General features: G+C 46.5%; 1 protein-coding gene across 17 annotated transcripts in view; it reads left to right on the plus strand.

Annotated features, from left to right (window-relative positions):
* Positions 1-21,282, plus strand: part of LOC139614813 (peripheral plasma membrane protein CASK) — an 88,006-nt gene that overhangs the window by 19,527 nt on the left and 47,197 nt on the right. For all 17 annotated transcript variants that reach the window (XM_071472428.1, XM_071472423.1, XM_071472434.1 and 14 more), the window contains exon 2: positions 15,588-15,700. In XM_071472428.1, coding sequence (XP_071328529.1) covers positions 15,588-15,700 — 113 coding nt within the window. The remainder of the gene's footprint in view (positions 1-15,587; positions 15,701-21,282) is intronic.

A 21,282-nucleotide genomic window follows, 5' to 3' on the forward strand; every position in this document is an offset into this window, starting at 1 on the left:
TGGTGTCGTGTTGGTGTGGCTGTGGAAGGTCACAGGACAGTGATGAAGATGCATTATGTGTGTGTCTGTATCAGACAAAATTTTGTGTGAAGGAGACAGAGAAGAAGAAGGATGAACATTAAACACCAGGAGGCTGGTGAAGACACATCAGAGGAGAGGGTTTTGAGGAGACGGTTTGGAGGGGACATAGTAAAAGTGTCTCTTCTCTTTTCGCCTCCTCTTAGGTGCTCACTGATGTGTGATGATCTGTTAGCAGTGCTGCTCCTGCTGCTCCTCTCTTGTCCCACAGTCATCAGATCAGATCCGTCCACACGTCTCCATCTCTGTTTTCTCTGCTTTTTATTTTTAGCTGTGATGAAACTCTGATTTATTCTCTGACAATATCTGTCAATCTCTCTTTTCATTAGTCTCAGCTTTCATTTTTCCTCCTGTCTCCTGACTCCTCCTCTCCTCTTTGTTTCCTCTCCTCTCCTCTCCTCCTTGGTTCCTCTCCTCTCCTCCTAATGCTCTTTCCTTGAGTGAGTGAGTGAGTGAGTGAGTGAGTGAGTGAGTGAGTGAGTGAGTGAGTGAGTGAGTGAGTGAGTGAGTGAGTGAGTGAGTGTCACTGGGCCATGAGGATCATTTCACTGGTCAGTAATCACTGTTCTCAACACTGGACGCTGCTCTGAACTTGTAATTCTCTGCACTGCTCAACAGAGAAAACAAGGAGACATGAAAGGACACACACACACATGCACACACACACGCACACACACACACACACACACACACACACACACAGAGAAATCTCTGGCAGTGTGCAGTGTTATGTAAGGAGGCTTACAACTGAAGTGTGTGTGAAATTTGAGGAGACAGGGAGGGAGCCTCCTGCCCCTGCTCCTCTGAGCCTTAAACACAGGCCTGCAGGCTCTGGAGTGTGTGTCAGCATGTGGGGGGGGGTGAACAGTGCAGCGTGTGCTCGTTCACATGTCTCTGCATTCATATAAACACACTGGTGTGTGTGTGTGTGTGTGTGTGTGTGTGTGCCCAGTCTCAGTTCAGCGGGATCATTAACTTTTATAGACTACAGCCTGAGCCGAGGAGGAAATGGTCGAGCCAATATGCTGACCGCTGTTCAGATCCGCTTCACAGAGGACACAAAGTCCACAAGGAGACATGAAAGGACACACACACACACACACACACACACACACACACACACACACACACACACACACACACACACACACACACACACACACACACACACACACACACACACACACACACAGGACCTGATTAATCACTCTGAGAAACAGGATCGGGCTCTTCGTCAGTGAAAAGACAAATTCATGGTTGTTGAGTTGGTAAAAATCCAGCAGCTTCTCTGCTGCTCGCCCCTCTCTCTCTCTCTCTTCCATCACTTAACTGCTCTGCAGTGTTAATCAACAGTCGATTGATTTCATTGATTGGTCTGTGTTGAAGCTGCAGCGTGAGCTTCTTTTAAAGTTGTGTTCAGATCAGGTTATTCATATTCATATTTATGCAGTGAATGCACAGAAATAAAACATAACAGTAGTTATGTGATGCAGGTTGTAATGACGTTAGTTTGTGTTTGAGTGATCTGAAAATATTCTAAATGAAGCAAACATGTAAACAGAGTGTTTCAGTGGTGTCTTTTAAAAAACATGTTTTTTCTGCTGACCCTGAACACAGCATCACATCACTGCTGCCTCTCCTAACTGATCTGAATCTGCTGCAGGTAACAGGTGGAGTGATTGATGTTTAAATCAATCAGTACACTTTAAATGTCAATGACTGATTCATCCGTTACTCACAGCTCTGTTCACGACGGACACTTGAGTGAAGGTCGGATCTTTAAAGCTGCAGGTAACACAGGTCTGATCCAGGTGATAAAATCCTGCGTTCAGTGAAGGTGTTTCCCACAGTTCAGGTCAAGTGGTGACTCGTAGTTTAGATGTGTGTTGCTGTAAGCTGCAGCAGCATTGTGTTGGGTACAGGAGGGTGTCTGGGAGCTGGTGTCAGACTTTCCTCTCCTGACTCCTGAGGATCTGGATGTGTTGTGATCAGCTGAGTGTGCTGAGCGGCAGTGGCTCATGGCTGCGCTCGGGTTCTCCGTGTAGAGCTGCAGCTTTCAGGAGGTGTGGCTCTGTAATGACCTTTCAGAGAGACATATTTCTGTTCTGTATATGAGGCTGTGGTGTTGACCGCTGTTTTGTGGCTGTTTGAATATAGACCAGTCTAACACAGGACACGGCGTTGGATCTTGTCACACAGCTAATTCTGGAACCTGTGTTTTTCTACTGGCACCATGGAAAGAAAAGACGTCGCTGTTGTTGGATTTTCCTGTTTGTGTCTGAATCATTCTGATTTGAGCTGCGGTGACTCTTCATAGCCGTCTCAAACTGTTTATTATTGGCAGAATTTATTATTTCCCTCCTCTTTGCTTTTGATGCAAAAGTATTCTGCTCTGGGAATCGAGCCTGAGAGCTCCCAAATTAGACCAAACAAAAAACCAGAGAGAGCAGATCATCAGGCCTTCTGCTGATCGTTTCACAGCACTTCATTAACAAGAAAATCCTACATCAGCACAGTCCATTTAAAAAAAAAAAAAAAAAAGAAAAGAAATAATGGGATTATTGAATTATTTTGCTCTTAAAAGTGATATGTGTAACAGCTTAAGCTCCATTATATTACAGATTGTTGTGACTAGTTTGAATCAGTGTGATTCTCAGAGACAAATGAGAACATGGTACAAACAGTTTCTACTGCTGCTTTTATCTCCTGTGGTTTGGTGAAGCTGTGATTAAGATAAAAAACATGTTTCCCATAAATTCCTCTGCTTCCTGTAATTTAGACGCTTCTTCAGTGGAGGGTTTTCTGTTCCGCTCCATTAAAGAGGGTAAATATTTTCATCAGCTTTTCACTCCTGTCTGAAAAAACCTCGGAGCTTTATCAGTGTTTGCTCTGAAGAACACTGTGCTCGTCGTTCTCTGTTCATGAAACACGTCAGTAGATTCTTCATAAAGTAGAACCAGTGAAACCAGTGAAACCAGGAGGCTCAGCACTGGGTTGTGCTGTCGGTGTGCGACCACACTCAGCATCACATCGTACACAATGAACCAGGAAGCCTTTTCTCCTTATACACGATCATCAGTGTGTGATTGTCACAAAGCCCAGAAAGTGACGGTGGCCCAGACGGGTCAACACAGTACAAAACCACAACACAATACAAAAACCACTACACAATACTACTACCACTACATGTCAACTGTGACTGTGTGAGTCTGATCTTCGTCAGTCAGGGAGCATACAGGAAGCAGACAGGAAGCGGAGAGCGAGCAGACAGGAAGCAGACAGGAAGCGGAGAGCGAGCAGACAGGGAGCGGAGAGGAAGCGGACAGGGAGCAGAAAGGGAGTGGACAGGAAGCGGAGAGGAAGCAAACAGGGAGAAGAGTGGAAGCAGACAGGGAGTGGACAGGGAGTGGACAGGAAGCGGAGAGGAAGCAGACAGGGAGCAGACGGGGAGCAGACAGAAAGTGGAGAGGAAGCAGACAGGGAGCAGACAGGAAGCGGAGAGCGAGCAGACACGGAGCAGAGAGGAAGCAGAGAGCGAGCAGAGTGGAAGCAGAGAGGAAGCGGACAGGGAGTGGACAGGAAGCGGAGAGGAAGCAAACGGGGAGAAGAGTGGAAGCAGACAGGGAGTGGACAGGAAGCGGAGAGGAAGCAAACGGGGAGAAGAGTGGAAGCAGACAGGGAGTGGACAGGAAGCGGACAGGAAGCGGACAGGAAGCAGACAGGAAGCAGACAGGGAGCAGACAGAAAGTGGAGAGGAAGCAAACAGGGAGCAGACAGGAAGCGGACAGGAAGCAGACAGGGACATAAAGGAGGAGGAGACCACCTGAGACAAGTGACACATGAGACTGAGGAATTATTTGATTTATTGGAAAATGATCAACAGTGATCGACAATGAAAATGATCAGTAGTTGCAGCCCTAATTAACACATCACTGAGCATTAAAACTAAATTGGCCTTTTGTTTGGATGATTCATCATCAGCCACATTGTTCTTCATCACTGGCCCCTGACCTCTGACCTTTTTCATCTCTGATGCTGTGATGAAGCTTCAGAGGTCACATGATGTTATGCTGTCCTGTAAACACCACTTCCTATGTCCTCTGTCTGAGCTGGAGGCAGATCACCTGAACACACACACACACCTGTGGATCCAAGATCACAGTGGGCTGCAGGCCACTTGTTGTCCTCTCCTGGGGGGTCAGCTCTTAAATACTTTGTTAACAGGCCCTGATCCAGCAATGGCCCCGCAGCTTATTGCTGATTTAGCAGTAGGACGATGCCATAGATCTGGCCACCCCCCCGCCCCCCACCCATGGGACATGGGGGTGGTTGTAATAATTGTGATGAGTGAGGCTTTCATTGCCTCCAGTGTAAAGAATGAGCCTCTCTCTCCGAGCTGATCTGTACTTCCTCACCGTTAGGCAACAAATCATCCAGTTAATCCAGAGAGTGCCTCCTCTCCTGCACACGCTCCCCGAACAGCATCCGCCAGCAAATCTCTCACTTGGCTCTCGACCCAAAACACTCAGAAGATTGGACCGCAGGATTTTCCTTCCTCTGCCTTTTTTTCTCACTGTCTCCTCGTTCATTTCTGTCTCTGCCGTCCTCTCACTTTCTGCCCTGCTGCCACTTCTCCTGCTCCCCCGACGTGTTGTTTCCTGAGGCTTCATTAAAACTCGTTAGTGTTGGTATAAACAGAAAATATATTCCCTCTCACTCCTGATGTCAGTGCAGCTCTGTCCGTACCTGTCGGCTCTACCTGGCCAGGTGTCCTCGTGACAGAGCTACGCCTCAGAGCAGGGGAACTGGATTAAACATCATCATTGGGAGATTTTAGAAAATGAAGATGCAATAAATTTGGATTAAATTAACGCTAAATAATATTAAAAAATATAGAAATGAATAAATGTAGAAATAAGTTAATGTAGAACAACAGAAATAAATAAATATAGAAATACAGAAATAAATACATTAATCAATCTTGAAATGCATACCTAAATAAATAAATAAAAAATGTATATAAAAAAATGAATAATGCAAAGATAAAGAAATAAATGTGAAAACACAGAAATAATAGTTGGTTTTTTTTTTGTTTTTTTAGAGATATATTTTTTGGGCATTTTTGCCTTTATTGACAGGACAGTAGAGAGTGACAGGACAGGGGCAGGGAGAGAGGGGGAATGACACGCAGGAAAGAGTCGGGCCGGTTGGGAGTCGAACCGGCACTCGCCTGCCCTAACCACTCCGCCATCGGGCTCCAACACGGAAATAGTCTTTGTCACAACCTAAATGTATTTAGCTCAGATCAGTTCACAGTGCACAGATTCCCTCAGACTGAAGCTTATGGTTCATTCAGTCAGAATAAACCTGGTGATTGATTGAATCTTTTCACGTCTGTTGGAGGTCAGGGTCAGAAATCAAAGAGAAGCGAGGAGATCTCTCTCTGCTCAGACACCTGGGAGCTCATCGAGGAGAAGCCGTCACTCAGAGCTGTCACTCATTAGGCCCTCCCTCCTCCTCGGCTGTCACATGGTTTTATTCTCTGGTTCAGTTCAGTTGTTCTTCATCAGTTGACGTCGACTAATAAAAGTGAAATGAACACGTTTGATGGGAACATGTTTATTAACCAGGTGTTAGTGTGAATGTCTCCATGAGCTCACTGGCAGTGTGAGTCCTCAGAGGGAGGATGCTCCTCCGTCCCTGTCCTCCCAGTTTCTTCTTCTCTGGCTCAGGGAGCAGGTAATGACTGTGTGATCATCTGCACTTATGCGCACACACACACAGACACTCTCCACAGGCCTGTGCGCCCCCGGTGGGCAGCAGGACCAGACCAGACCAGACCAGACCAGAGGCTCTGTTCAAAATGACCTGAGTCAGTGTTGTGGTTATTTTCACACATTGCCTCTGCAGCGTTGGAGTTTAGTCAGGAAGTGGTTTTATTTGGGGGGAAACAACCAAACTGAGTCTCTGTCTCATTAACTCTACAGGTGTAGTGGGGGAGGGGTCACCCTGTCTTTGACCTGCCATCCTCTGTGATCCCACATCAACACATCAGAGCCTGGAGGTTTCATAAACTCCTCGTCTCCATCCACTGAAGGAGCTCAGCTCCTTTCAAAGATGTATCCCAACACCCAGAAAAGCTCCAATCAGACGGAGGTTAGTGGGATGGGATTTAATGAGGATGAACTTTGATTGGCAGCCAGTGATCACAGCAGCATCACTGGTGTAAGATCTGCTCCGACAGTATGCTAATGCACAGTGCGGTCTCTGGAGGCGGTGCAGCAGCAGGCTAACTGACGCTGCACAAAATTAACAGCTCATTTAGCATTTAGCATTAGCTGTGATGCACAAACAAAGTGCAAATTAAAAACTGTATGTTTTAAAAAGCAGCCGTTGTCAAATGATGTCTCCTGTTTTCTGCAGTCAGAGAGTCTTCAGAGGAAGACTTTCTGAATGCTCAGGAAGAAAATGCTTCATCAGTTACTCTCCTACTTAAGCACACAGTCCTGTTCCTGAAGGCGCTGAAGAAATGACCCCCCCCCCACAGAGAAATCTGATACATCAAACAGAAACTGCAGCTGATTCTGCAAGATTTAGATTTAGATTTGTTATAGAGAAATAGAGAGCTAAGTTAATTAAGAGGAGTGGAATTAACCCTAATGAAATGGCTGCGTTGGTGTGAAACTAAGGACCTGATGATTTATCTTTTTGACGTGGGTAAAGGAAGGTTGGGGGTGGGGGGGTCGTCTGTCTAGGCCTGGTGACCTGTTACTGCTGAACCTGCATCACAGAGTGACATTTTCACAGTATTAATATAGAACCTAGACCTGCTTTATAATCAGAGACACATGGACATCTACCTTTAGACTGGACTTTAATAGTTGTGGCTTCACTGCTGCTTCACTGGCATCCACACCAGGAACTGTGTGAAACAGTAAAGCAGTGTGTGATCAGGACTGGAGTTCGTGGCTCGGCCTCTCATCTCAACACAGTTCCTCTGTCTGAGCCTGGTGTCCTGCTGCTGCCTCAGGAGAACATCACACTGCACCTCACACCCTGACTGGCTCCTCTGTGAGGGGCCTCATCTCTGCTGCAGGGCCCTGTGTGTGTGTGTGTGTGTGTGTGTGTGTGTGTGTGTGTGTGTGTGTGTGCGCACTGCCAATGAGCATTGCAGGTGCTGGCATGTCCAGGCTTCTGCCTAATCCCCATGAGAGTGTAAATAAGCTGCCTAGCTCTGCCTCCTTACATAAGCAGTGTGCCAGAGAAGGGGAGGAGGCAGAGTGCACCAATGGGGGGGGGGGGGGGGTTGGTTTGATTGATGGAGGAGAGGATGTTAGTAGAAGTAAAAGTGTGGATGTGTGTGTGTTTATTTCTTGATTTTATATTTATCTGTTCTCTGATGTTGCTGATGATCCCTCTCTCACAGTCACTCCTCCACCCACCAGTTCACTCTCTCTGCTGGTTCCCAGTGTCTGCTCCTCCACGTCTGTACAGGGAAGCCCAGCCGCAGGTGCTGGGAAATCACACACACACACTCGTCTCTAAAGTGCTGCACTTGTGGAGATACTGGTAGCTGCTCTCACATCCTCACACAGAGAGACCCTGCTGTGATCTGAACCTGTGTGTGTGTGTGTGTGTGTGTGTGTGTGTGTGTGTGTGTGTGTGTGTGTGTGTGTGTGTGTGTGTATTATTCATGAGGCTTGTCGTCTCACTGCATCAACAGAGAAGCACAAATCAAAGTCACAAATTTGATCCATTTCATCAATCAATTAAAAGAAAATTAAGCAGCAACCAGTTTGATAATCAATCAATCGTTTTTAATACATTTGAAATGGAGACGGCTAAAATCTCACTGGCTCCAGCTCCTGACGTGGTAGTAAACAGAATATTTGTGGGTTTTGGACAGAACGAAGGGTTTGAAGTCTCCAGACCTGAACCTCCTGCGGACAGATCCTGTGTGAACATCACCTGATTTACTGGCCTGTGAAACTCAGGGCGGGAACACAGCAGCGCCTCCGTCTCCAAACAAGGGAGGGAAGACCGAGGACAGCCAGCGACCCGAGTCATGGTCGTTCTCAGCATTCCTGCATTAAACACAAGCTCTGTTGTAGCGCCCCCCCCAGCACGCCCCTGCCTCCCTGTGCATGTGTGTTCCTTCTCACGCTGCTAGGTAGGGCCTCGAGTTCTGTCGAGTTCTCTCTTGTTCTCTCGTGTTCTGTTGTGTTTTGTTGTGTTTTGTTGTTCTGTCGTGTTCTGTCGTGTTTTGTTGTGTTTTGTTGTTTGCATTGCTGATGTCATAAAGTGCAGACTCATGAATGTAGGCTTCAGCCCATCAGAGCCTGTGTTCTCTGTGCACCTCATGGTCCAAGCTTCACTTCAGCCTGACTTCATTTGTCTGAGAGTCAGGCGGCAGCACAGGAGCTGAGTGAAGCTCCGCTGTCAGCAGCCGAATCGATGTGTCTGAAAGACGGTTCGGCCAGTCAGAGACGTGCGTTTAATAATTCCCCCTGCGTCGAAGCTGCCCCCCTCCCTCCCAGAGCTGCAGGAAGCTGGGATCCGTCGGTCAGTTAATCAGTCTCCGTTGTCTGGACAGGATCTGGATAGTTGTGGGCTGCACCAGCTGTTCCTAAATCATCACAAGTTAGAACAGGAAGTCCTCAGTGACGCCCAGCCAGTTCCACACTGATTTATGGGGGGGGGGGGGGGGGGCACCAGTAACACTGAAGGCATATCTTGGCCAGTAAAGACTTCAGTCATGTGTAAATGGATCAGTGTCTGAAGAGAACAGAACTGAACTATGTAAAGTGGGAGGTTACTGTGTAAAACACTGTGAATATTATGGAGTCTGTGGAAAACATACAGCATCTGTTTGTCATGTGTGGCTGTCAACTCCTCTCTCTCTCTCTCTCTCTCTCTCTCTCTCTCTCTCTCTCTCTCTCTCTCTCTCTCTCTCTCTCTCTCTCTCTCTCTCTCTCTCTCTCTCTCTCTCTCTCTCTCTCTCTCTCTCTCTCTCTCTCTCTCTCTCTCTCTCTCTCTCTCTCTCGGCTCCACAGGAGGTGTAAACATGTTAATGACATTCATTTAGTGTTGATTGACTTCAGGATGAAGTCTGTTGACCCCTGAAATAAGTTCTAAAGACACAATCTGTGTCACCTGTGTGTGTGTGTGTGTGTGCTCTGTAATGTGATGACAATAGTCTTTAGCAGGTTTAGTCCTGAGCTTTCACTGCTGAGAGTGAGAGTGATCATGGTGTCTGGTTTTTATCCAACTGCATGAACTGAAGTTGAATTAAAGCTCCATCCAGTCTAAAGGTAGATGTCCATGTGTTTGTGATTATAAAGCAGGTCTAGGTTCTATATTAATACTGTGAAAGTATCAAAGTCTCAGTCCACAGAGAAATGCACACAGCCTGTATTCAGACACTGAGCCTTAAAACCAGCCGTCAGGACTTCTGGAACTTTGTGATGTCACAACAAAGCAGTCACTGCTCTCAGCCACGCCCACCTGCACCCACAATCCAACCTTGCAGGATTTGGTTTTTACCTGAAATCTTCCAGCTGGTTGTTGCTTCTTAACATATAAAACATCTTCTGATGGAGATCAACACTCTAAACAGAGTGAAACATGGACCTTTAATAGTTTCCGTTGGAACTTGGTCAGTTGAACACATCACTGGACAGCAGCAGTAACTGAAACGTGTCGGTCTGATTCGTCTGGTTCTGAAGAGAACGTGGCGTCATCTCCACCAGCAGCTGCTAGCGCAGCTTCCTGCGTCCTCCTCTCTTGTTTCTGACTGACACAGATGAGTGGGAGGTGGAGCCGTCCTCCTCGCCACAGGTCGGCCCGTCAGTCTGAGCGGGAGTGATGCTCCGGACTTGTGTCTCATAAAGCCGCTGACATTTACGGAATGAGACGCGCAGTGATTGATGCACTATGAAGTTCAGAGGGAGTGCAGCCTGCAAATCACCTTTTACTGCAGCAATACACACAAAGATGCAGATAGACGGCGAGCGGTTCAGGGCAGCCTGTCCTCTTGATGTTGCTGTAAATTCCCTGTGGTTACCCTGACGTCGAATGCAGCAAATTCTTCTCCCCGGCTCTCTCCCCAGACTTTCCCACACCCTCAGTCATTTATAGTATCAGTGGATCAAGGCCCCAGGTACAGCAACACCTCCCACCTGTGGGTCAGCTGAAGTGCAGAGAGTAAAGGTCAGGAGCTCTGTGTTCATTAAGCACTTACTGCTGTGAACTGTGCGACTGAAGGTCACATGTATTTACACCCACGCTTTCTCACTGTCGCCGCTCGTCCACAGGCAGCAGTGAGATGATGACGGAGGAGCAGCAGAGCTCAGTCCCGACCATCCTGCAGCCTCCGTCACTTATAACACGTTTGACTGCTGTTATTTTCTCACATCACACTTCATATGTCTGTCATCGCAGAGGTTTGTCCAGAGAGAAACTTAACCTTTGGGACTTCCTGTCTGAACTCTTCAGAATAAAAATAGTAAAAGCTTGAAAAAAAAACAGGATAATGATGGTTATTAAGTTTTTAACCCAGTTATCCGTGCCACATCTGGACAGTTTGTGTGGTGGAGGTAGTTTCTTATCACAAGCCTTTGTTTGATGATGAGCACTTTTATCTGATAAATGCACAGAGCAGAAGTTACAGGAGGGAAGCAGCTGTTCATGTAATTACCAGACAATAAAGAGACAATAAATCATGATTCTGTTTGAAGTCAACATCTTGATGTCATGAGATCAACAACATTTCTGAGCGACCTTGGTCCAGCCTGTCCCATAATGCACTGAGTTCACTGAGGAAGTTGTTGCAGGTTGTGAATCCATGTGAAAGCATGGACAGATGCTTAGAGCTGAACTCAGTCCTGGGGGGCAGGTACTGTCGCTCACACTGTGGATAAACGATAAAACACCAGAGTCAGATCTGGGTTAGAAAGACCCACTCTCACATTTTCTCTTCCTGTCCATGTTCCTCTTCTTTCTGCCCCCCCCCCTTCCTGTTATTTCAGTGAGGTTGGCTAAAGTGCAGGAACCATCAGAGCAGCTGTGTGCAGCTGACTTCCATTCAGAGCTGTAATGGCTGACGCCGTGTGCAGCTGAGGCCAATTCAGAGTCAGAACGCCTTCTCTGTGCACAGTAGATTCTTCCAAGACGCCCAATTCCGCCACTTGAGCCGTCTGCAGTTCAAAGCAGCCCCCCCCCCCCCGTCATTATGCCTTCCCTCCGTCTGCCTTGCTTCACCTCCTCTCTCCTGACAGATTTCTAAAGTTCCTCCCTCTCTGCTGGGCGGTGAGCCTGACGTGTGCTGGAGATCGGGCTCTTCAACCGCACACACACTCACACACACACACACACACACACACACACACACACACACACACACACACACACACACACACACATACTTGTACTTCTATCTTTGTGAGGACACTCATTGACATAATGCATTCCCTAGCCCCTTACCCTAACCTTAACCATCACACCTGAGAGCCTAACCCTAACCCTGACCCTGACCTTAACCTAAACCTAATTCTAACCATAACTCTAAAACCAAGTCTTAACCCTCAACATGTGATTTGAAGGTGTCTCAAAAAGTGAGGACCGGCCAAAATGTCCTCACTTTCCCAAAATGTCCTCACTCTGTTAGTAAAATATTTTTTTGGTTCTTACTATGTAGCAAGTACAAGTACACACACACACACACATACACAGATAAGTTTTGGTGGTATCACAGTATAAAGGTTTATATGAATATAAATAATAATGTGTGTTTAGCTATTGCTACATAGCTAACGTTAGCATTAGCAGCTGTTTACCCAACAGTCTAAAGAAACGTTAGTCCAGCATCAACCTTCATCCTTCACTCACCAACATCTGTCTCTAGAGGTGGAGACTAACTCCACTGTTAACTCTTGTCTCTGTTGCCCCTACTGATGTTAGCATGCTAACCAGCTAGCCCCAGCCTGACTCGTCACTTTATGATAGTGAGGCCCTGAGCAGTGACTGATTTGTTGTGACATCACAAAGTCACAGAAGTCCTGACGGCTGGTTTTAAGGCTCAGTGTCTGAATACAGGCTGTGTGCATTTCTCTGTGGACTGAGGCTTTGATACTTTCACAGTATTAATATAGAACCTAGACCTGCTTTATAATCACAAACACATGGACATCTGCCTTTAGACTGGATGGAGCTTTAAAATTCATCGGCCAGACCTGCCAACTCCCTGCTTCTCCTGGCCTCACCAACCTTTCACTATCATGTTTGTAACTTCTTTTTCATTTCCCAGTAATCCACGTGTTCAGGATCAGTATTTCCACCTCTCCTGACTCTCCTCTGTCCTCCCTCTGTCTGTCCCAGCTCCTCCAGGGCCTCTTGTTTGTCGCTGTAGAGAGCGCAGCCTTGAGCAAGTCCTGACATTTGCTGCGCTGTGAAGGGTGGGCAGAGGTGAAGTGACTGGACTGTAGCATGGTGGGAGATAACGCAGCAGAGGAGGACTCGACTGCATTACTAATGAGAGTTCTGTGACCCAGTGATCCTGCTCCAACAAAGTTTAGGTTGAAGCATATTCCTGCAGGAGTCTGAGTCCAGTCTGTTCATGTGGCTCTCGGTGCTGACTTCCTGAAATTGACAAATTCATTGTTTGCATGCCGGTGTTGTCTTTCATATGGAGCTGGAGATTTCCCCACAGATCCTGGCTCCTTACAGTCACAGTTTAGAAAGAGCTGGAAGAAAACTAACCCTCTTGTCTCTTTGATTTATTTCCAGTCACTGTCTACAGGGAGTTACAGCCCCATGTTTTAACTGTGTTTTATCTGAAGAGCTGATCTCCATCAGAAGATATATCTGTGCTTTAAGAACCAAAAACCATCTCAGTGTAGTTTTACATCTCCTCTCTCAGGCTTCTCTCTGGAGCTCTAGTAACAACAGGTCAGTCAGCCAATGGACGTGAAGATGGACGTCTACCTTTTAGACTGTACGTCAGCTCGTATCATTCAGTGTAACTCATCAACTCGTGGATGGACAGATGAGTGGATGGACAGATGAGTGGATGGACTGATGGAGGAACAGATGGATTTGACAGGTCAATGTGGAATTTACCGTCTCACTCTGTGTGTCTGGGTTAATTGCACTTAGAAGCAATCATGTGATGGTGAACTGTGGAAACTGAGGAATGTTTCTGCTCATTAAACTGGTGACCCAGTGGCGTGTGTGTGTGTGTGTGTGTGTGTGTGTGTGTGTGTGTGTGTGTGTGTGTGTGTGTGTGTGTGTGTGTGTTACACAGCAGACAAACAATGTACAATCCCTCTGGTCAAAGTGACAGTTTTCTCAGCAACACTGCTCATCGTGTTTATCTCAGTCTGAGTTTGATCTATGTTTATTGTGTGTGTGTGTGTGTGTGTGTGTGTGTGTGTGTGTGTGTGTGTGTGTGTTTCTCCTGCATGTTTGGGCACCGTGCCGTCCTACCTCACCCTTCTGACGCTAAGCAGCTTTAGCTTGATCACCATCTGCTCCTCCAGTCTGTTTGTGCACAAAGACACTTCACACACACGCACACACACACACACACACACACACACACACACACACACACACACACACACACACACACATACTTGTACTTCTATCTTTGTGAGGACACTCATTGACATAATGCATTCCCTAGCCCCTTACCCTAACCTTAACCATCACACCTGAGAGCCTAACCCTGACCCTGACCCTGCCCCTAACCTTAACCTAAACCTAATTCTAACCATAACTCTGAAACCAAGTCTTAACCTCAACATGTGATTTGAAGGTGTCTCAAAAAGTGAGGACCGGCCAAAATGTCCTCACTTTCCCAAAATGTCCTCACTCTGTTAGTAAAATATTTTTTTGGTCCTTACTATGTAGCAAGTACAAGTGTGTATACACACACACACACACACACACACACACACACACACACACACACACACACACACACACACACACTGACTCTCTCACACACACACACACACTCACTCTCTCCCTCTCACACTCTCACATACACACACACACACACACACACACACACACACACACACACACACACACACACCCTCCCCCCTCCCCCACATGTTCACTCACACACACCTATCGACACACAGTGTGTTATGCCCCAGTGTGTACAGGTCAGTTCACATTACCCCAGTGTTGAGTGCAGCACAGCCTGGAGCTTTATTTTGAAGGAGTCTTCCTGCCGTACGCTGCAGCCCTGACTGGTGGGCCTGTGTGTGGACCACAGAGCAGCAGCTACACTCAGCCTCAGTGATCCTGGTTGTTATGTGCTGGGTTTTCATTTTATCACAACAGTGATGCATGAAGTCGTAGGAGGAACAGAGGGAGGGGTCGCACTGCACTGACCAATGACTTCAGCTTCGGTCAGAGATGAGAGAGAACCACTGAATCTTCAGTTGTCAGATCACAGCGACGTGATCCTGACGTGATGCTCTGCAGGTTTCTGACTTCAGACAAACTTAATTAATTAGTCATTGAAGTTTTAGTCACATGGAGAGCTTGGGCTGTGTGCCCCCAACTCCAAACACCCCCTCTCTGATCATTCATCTGATGAGTTAAAGTGATTGCGTGTCAGTTTGAGGCTGGACAGTGAGACATGATGAAGGCCTCTGGTCGGACTCGAACTGGGAGCGTTGAGGTTCAGGGTCTGTGCCTTAAACCCTCAGTGACTGAGGAGCCCAAATGTTTGTCATGTGTCAGTTTGTTTTTTCCCAGCATGCATGTGTTTTTTATTTTACCTGTAAGACTGAATCATGTGTGAACCTTGATGTGCATTAAAGCTGAGCCAGAATAAAAGTGTCGTTAACTGCAGCACATCACAGTTTCAGCTGCTTTGTTTTTAACTTTTCATGATGAAGACTTTTTATAATATGTTATAATTAACTTGATTATAACAAGTATAAGTATTGAAATATATAATATAGATATGCTGCTATAATCAATACCTGTATATTAATAATGTTTCAATGACTGCGTGTAAATGTATGTGATGAATCATCACCCAGCTCTGCAGCGTTGTAGTGTCTTTCAGTTCTTGGTTTCGGTTTTACAGCCACAGAGCTGATGGTTTGGTTCAGTCAGCGTCGTTCCCAGCTTCAGCAGACTGGCTAACACCTGAGCCTCTTACCTGCTCAGCTTCAGCAGCAAACCGCTCACAGAGGAGCTGGTAGCACTTAAAGAGGAAGGTGTTTCACATCACGGCTGGAGGAGATGGAGGAGCTAGTTAGCAATACCTGTTTTCTAAATAGTGAAAGACACAAAACAGGAAACACAAACAACTCATAAAACATCAGATGTATTATATAATGAAAAAAGATAAAACCCAATGATTAATAATTGGGTTTAAAGAGTGTTGCCTCTGCCCTGTCATGGTCAGGTGTGACAGAGTGACAGGTGGGGGCGGGTCCTGAACGACAAGCCGTGGCTTTAATGTGTGTTTGTTTCTCTGTGTTCAGGGGCCCCTTCAGCGTGGTGAGGAGATGCATCAACAGAGAGACGGGGCAGCAGTTTGCTGTCAAAATCGTGGATGTGGCCCAGTTCACGTCCAGTCCAGGACTCAGCACAGAGGGTAGGAAACCACTCACTCACTCACTCACTCACTGTCTTACTTCTCAGTCACTCAGCTGCTCTCACACACAGGAGTTTCCCACTTTAATCATAGTCCTCTGCTGTTGTGTCTTGGCTGCTCCACTGAAGCAGTTAATTATGAAGCCTCAGGCTCACCGAGTTTAACTGTTCAGGACACAACATTCACTGTCCTCCGCTCTACGCTGACTGTCTGTGTTAGGAATAGCAGCTTTTAGAGGTTACATGTTGTACGTAGAGGTCAGAACAGGTATAAAACACCACATACTGAAAATTAAGGCTCCATGTTTTATCTTCTTCAGTGGTTTATCTGAAGTGTTGATCTTCATCAGAAGAATATCTGTGGTTTTAAGAACCAAAAACCATCTCAGTGTCTCTCTTCTGATTGGCTGACTGTTTTCTGAGTGATCCAATAAAAATGTAGCAGATTTCAGGTAAACACTCAGAGAAACCAAACCCTGCAAGGTTGGATGGTGGGTCCAGGTGGGCGGGGCTTGCTCTGTTGTGACATCACAAAGTTGCAGAAGTCCTGACGGCTGGTTTTAAGGCTCAGTGTCTGAATACAGGCTGTGTGCATTTCTCTGTGGACTGAGGCTTTGATACTTTCACAGTATTAATATAGAACCTAGACCTGCTTTATAATCACAAACACATGGACATCTACCTTTAGACTGGATGGAGCTTTAAAAACCTTCAGACTGGATGGAGCTTTAATTACAGAGGTGCTGTGTGTGGTTAATCCAGAGAGTCTGCTGGGTATCGTCCAGAGGAGCCAGGCAGAGGTCTGATCAGATATCTCTGGCTGAAGCAGCAGCGGCGGAGGGAGGGAGGGAACAAGAGAGGAGGGGAGATTGAATTAAAGATATTTGGAGGGTGGGGGTGATAAGACAGAAAGTATTAGATGAACAGAGAAGGATGAAGAGAGACTGAGAGGAGGGCAGGACTCTGATGGAGAACTGAGCCGGTCTGATGTGATACTACAGTCCACAGGTATTTTGGGCCACGTGTATATTTGTGTCATTTCCATATTCATATTAGCTGTGTATGTTCCAGATGTGCTGACGTTAAGGTGATGATCAGCTGACAGACACAGTGAGAGCTGGAGATAATTACAGGACCTTTACCTGTCCCAGTACTACTCCAGCATGTCAGGGCGTTTCCTTCAGATCCATCAGAACTTACAGTGCTCTGCAGTCACACACAAACCTGCTCCTCCACTTTTCTACAGCGAGTGAGGGAGTGAGGACTCTGATTACATGTTCCCTCCTCAGAAAGTGTGTGTTCTGTCGTCTCTGTGCTCACATAAAGTCGTGATGAAAATCTGACGGATCACAGAAAACTGAAATCAAAGTGTCTCATTGTAGCTTGTCAAACTCTGCAGCGCTGCCATTCCTCTTCACTGCCAGCGTTTATGATCTCACTACTGTCTGTGTGTGTGTGTGTGTGTGTGTGTGTGTGTGTGTGTGTGTGTGTGTGCGCGCGCGCGCGCGCATGGTCAGCACACTCCCCAGTCATTTATATCTAATCACAGTCCCTCCTCTGCAGCGCTCAGGAGTCCTGCTCCCTGCAGACACCAGCTGGCTGCTCTCATTGTTGATTTGTTTTTATTTCTTTTTTTTTGAAGCCTGTAGAAATCGGAGCAGTTTCAGTCGAGCAGGCAGCAGTAACACAGCACCACAGCAACACACACACACACACACACACACACACACACACACACACACACACACACACACACACATACTTGTACTTCTATCTTTGTGAGGACACTCATTGACATAATGCATTCCCTAGCCCCTTACCCTAACCTTAACCATCACAACTGAGAGCCTAACCCTAACCCTGACCCTGACCTTAACCTAAACCTGATTCTAACCATAACTCTGAAACCAAGTCTTAACCCTCAACATGTGATTTGAAGGTGTCTCAAAAAGTGAGGACCGGCCAAAATGTCCTCACTTTCCCAAAATGTCCTCACTCTGTTAGCAAAATACTTTTTTGGTCCTTACTATGTAGCAAGTACACACACACACACACACACACACACACCCTCCACAGAGCTCAGGCTGAGGGAAGTGGGTCAAATGGTTCATGTCTTGGCAATGGACTGACTGGCAGGGGCCAGACACACACACACACACACAGCAGCTTGTTTCTGTGCAGCCTGTCCGGAGGTCTGTCTGATGAATAGGTCAGTCCTCGGAGGGGGTGAGAGAGAAATGTTGGCCAGAGAACGAGAAAAATTCATCATGTGCCATCGTCTGTTCTGTTCTCCACTCCCCATGATTCCTTCACTGTCTCCTTTCCTTCTCTGTTTCCTCATCTATGTCCACTCACCTCCTTCATCTTCCTCCAGAGCCATAAACACTGCAGCTCTTTGTTTGTGTGTTTGTGTGGTTTCTGTCAGACTGTTGTGACATCTTGTCCTAAGTCTATAAACTAGTCCTCTCTCTCTCTCTCTCCTCTCTCTCTCTCTCTCTCTCTCTCTCTCTCTCTCTCTCCTCTCTCTCTCTCTCTCTCTCTCTCTCTCTCTCTCTCTCTCTCTCTCTCCTCTCTCTCTCTCTCTCTCTCTCTCTCTCTCTCTCTCTCCCCCCCCCCCCCATGAGACCATGGACACAGCCCAGCTGTTCATTTACTGGACATCATTGTTTCTAAACAACCTATACTCTGCACTTTTTCTTCAGTTGATGAGTCAGTGCATGTTGACAATCAAGTCATGTGACTCTGGTAACAAAGTGAATAACAAACATACACAGACATTCTCTGCCACACACACACACACACACACACAACACTCCCTCCCTGCAGCAGTTTGGGCTCAGTGAAACTGTTGAATGGTGATTTGATGGAGCGTCTTTGATAATCTCCAGCTGACGGTGACGGACACGAGCAGCGAGCTCACAGATGACATTGAACATGGCAGCCTGCGATGGCCTGGAGGTAGCCACTTATCCCAGCTTTAGCAGCATTAGCATCATGTTTAGAGTTAGCCCACGCCTTGTGCTTGTTCTCTGAGGATTAGCTTAATGTTAGCACTGAGGCTCGCAGCACCACGAGAGGCTCATGGCTGCGACTCAGAGCTTTAATTAAATGTCACTGTGAGCACAGCAGAGCATTACAATAGCTCTTTATTATAGTTCCCATGCATGTGTGTGTGATCGTGCTCCGTCCATAAATCAGCAGCAGCAGCAGCTGTCAGGCCAACGCCTCACTGTGAATGTTTGACTCTGGAGTGTTTCAGCCCAGGTTTCTGTCTGAGAGGAGGATATGAAGAGTTCACATAATAAAGTGGAGTGATCCAATCACAGCAGAGGAGGTGGTGTGTGTGTGTGTGTGTGTGTGTGTGTGTGTGTGTGTGTGTGTGTGTGTGTGTGTGTGTGTGTGTGTGTGTGTGTGTGTGTGTGTGTGTGTGTGTGGTCAGAACAACAGCAGCCATGAGAAGCTGAGAGAGACTGAGTGGAGGAATGAAAGTGATACAGATACAGCTTCAGACTTGGGTCCAAACGTCTGTGATACTGCAGAGAAGTGATTTAGTGACTTCCACATGTCACAGCAGGTCACCTGTCCTCACCTGACAGGACACGCTGTGGAAACCGTATCACTCCTCAGTGACTCCAGACCCCAGAATCCTCTGCTCCACAGCTGAATGGGGTAAATATGCCAGGTGTGCTCTCTTAAAGTGACCGTATCTAATTAATTAACCTGTTCTACCCATCAAATATAACCTAATGTCAAATTTAATAAAAACATACTTATCCACTAAGGTCAGTTTACGTTTCCTCTTCTAAAAATCCAAAAGGTACAACTCAGAATGTAATGCAACCCCTGACTAATACCTTCATGTCTCCTGCTCTTCTGTAATGATGAATATCTTTGAGATTTAAACTAATCAACAGATTAATCACTAATAATGATCATTAGCTGCAGCCTTGAAATGGAAAATCATCCTCAACAACCTCACACATCAGTTTCTGTGAAGACGTCTCCAGGTGTTTGACAGTTGTGTCTTCAGGTCTTTAGGTCTTGAACCTGCAGTGACATCAGATCAGTTCAGTTAGAGGGACGTTGTTGTGACAGTGGCCTGAGCTGCTGGAGGCTGTTGACAGTCACAGTGTTGCTGCTGCTGCTGCTGCATCATCGTCTAAGACACAGAGATGATGTTTACGTCCTGAATCACTTCTATAATCATTGTTGCATCACAACACACTGAAACAAATGAATGACAGTTTCCCATCAGATCATACTATTCTTATTTAAAGCATTGAGTAAACTTCCAGTTATTTTCTTGATGAATCACTTTGTCTGTAAAATGTAAAACAATAGTGAAGAATCTCCAGAGTTTAACCTCAGATCAACTTCAAAGTCTCAAATCCTCACATTTAAGAAGTGACATTATGCATGGAATTAAAAAGGTCATCAAAATGAACCAGTTTTGTAGAGGTGTCACATTCTCTGGTGGAGCATTTACATGACAGAAAAACGAAAGAGACGGTGACAGTTTGTTTTTTAACGTGTCCCACTTCCCATCAGTCGCTGCTCGGCTGTAATCAGGTAACAACATGAACTGTACGGCCTCCGGTCGTCTCATCAGAAGAAGAAAGGCTTTTGTGTGGTGGTGTGTGTCTCTTCTCTCCCCAGTGATTCCTCTGAACAGCCTGCCCACATTGTTCTTTTCAGCTTCACTAACCCCCTCCATTAACCCTCCTCTTCATTAGGAACCAATTAAAGTGGTAGAGGCCTTATTGTCAGGCTGCAGTGAGAGGATCTGAAATAATGGGACTGATACAAACAAACAGATTGTACCAATGGAGAGCAGAGACCTGTTGATCATTCGCATATGAGACACTTGTGCAGATGAGTCATCGTCTTTGATTTTTCAGGAGCATCAGCCCTCGTGCTGTGCATTTTTTAAATTTTCCTCTGTGTGGACACTGAGGAGCTGAGCTGCAGAGACACTGAGGTCTGCAGGTCTGTGTGGACACTGAGGAGCTGAGCTGTAATAGTGTGAAGGCTCCTTTCAACATGTAGCGTGTTGTCAGTGGTGCCACGGTGATTCCCTGCTAAATAAAGAAGGTGTTTGTCACTATGACATGATGAACAGGTAGAACCTGTTGGGCGGGGGCTCATTGGTTGAATTAGCCGTGCTCTCGTCAGGCTGCTGAGTGGGTGTCACATGTTAACACCCTCCTGGTGTCACAACACGTGTTAGAGAGGCTGCACGTCAGCAGGAGAGAAGATCAATACATGAAGAATCAATACCACAGTCTGTCACTGTCATGTCACAACATCCTGGTTCAACTTCAAACATCACTGAGCTTCACGGCCGTCCTGTCGTCTGCACAGCCTCCGTTCAGAACCAGGAAACACTGAGGCTGTTTAAACCGAGACCCTCTGATGTTGTGATGTGAACTGCTCTGACCCCGACTGATACACAAGGTTCACACACATTTCAATGGTTTATAATCAGGCAGCTGAGAGATGATGACACATTGTTCTCCTCCACATAACAGTACACTGTACTTATAATAACCAGCAGTGTGAACATCTGCAGTCCTGGTCCTGGTC

Source organism: Trachinotus anak, unplaced genomic scaffold, assembly GCF_046630095.1.
Source record: "Trachinotus anak isolate AG129_WGS33_773 ecotype Australia unplaced genomic scaffold, CSIRO_AGI_Tana_v1 ptg000039l, whole genome shotgun sequence".
Classification (NCBI taxonomy): Eukaryota; Metazoa; Chordata; class Actinopteri; order Carangiformes; family Carangidae; genus Trachinotus; species Trachinotus anak.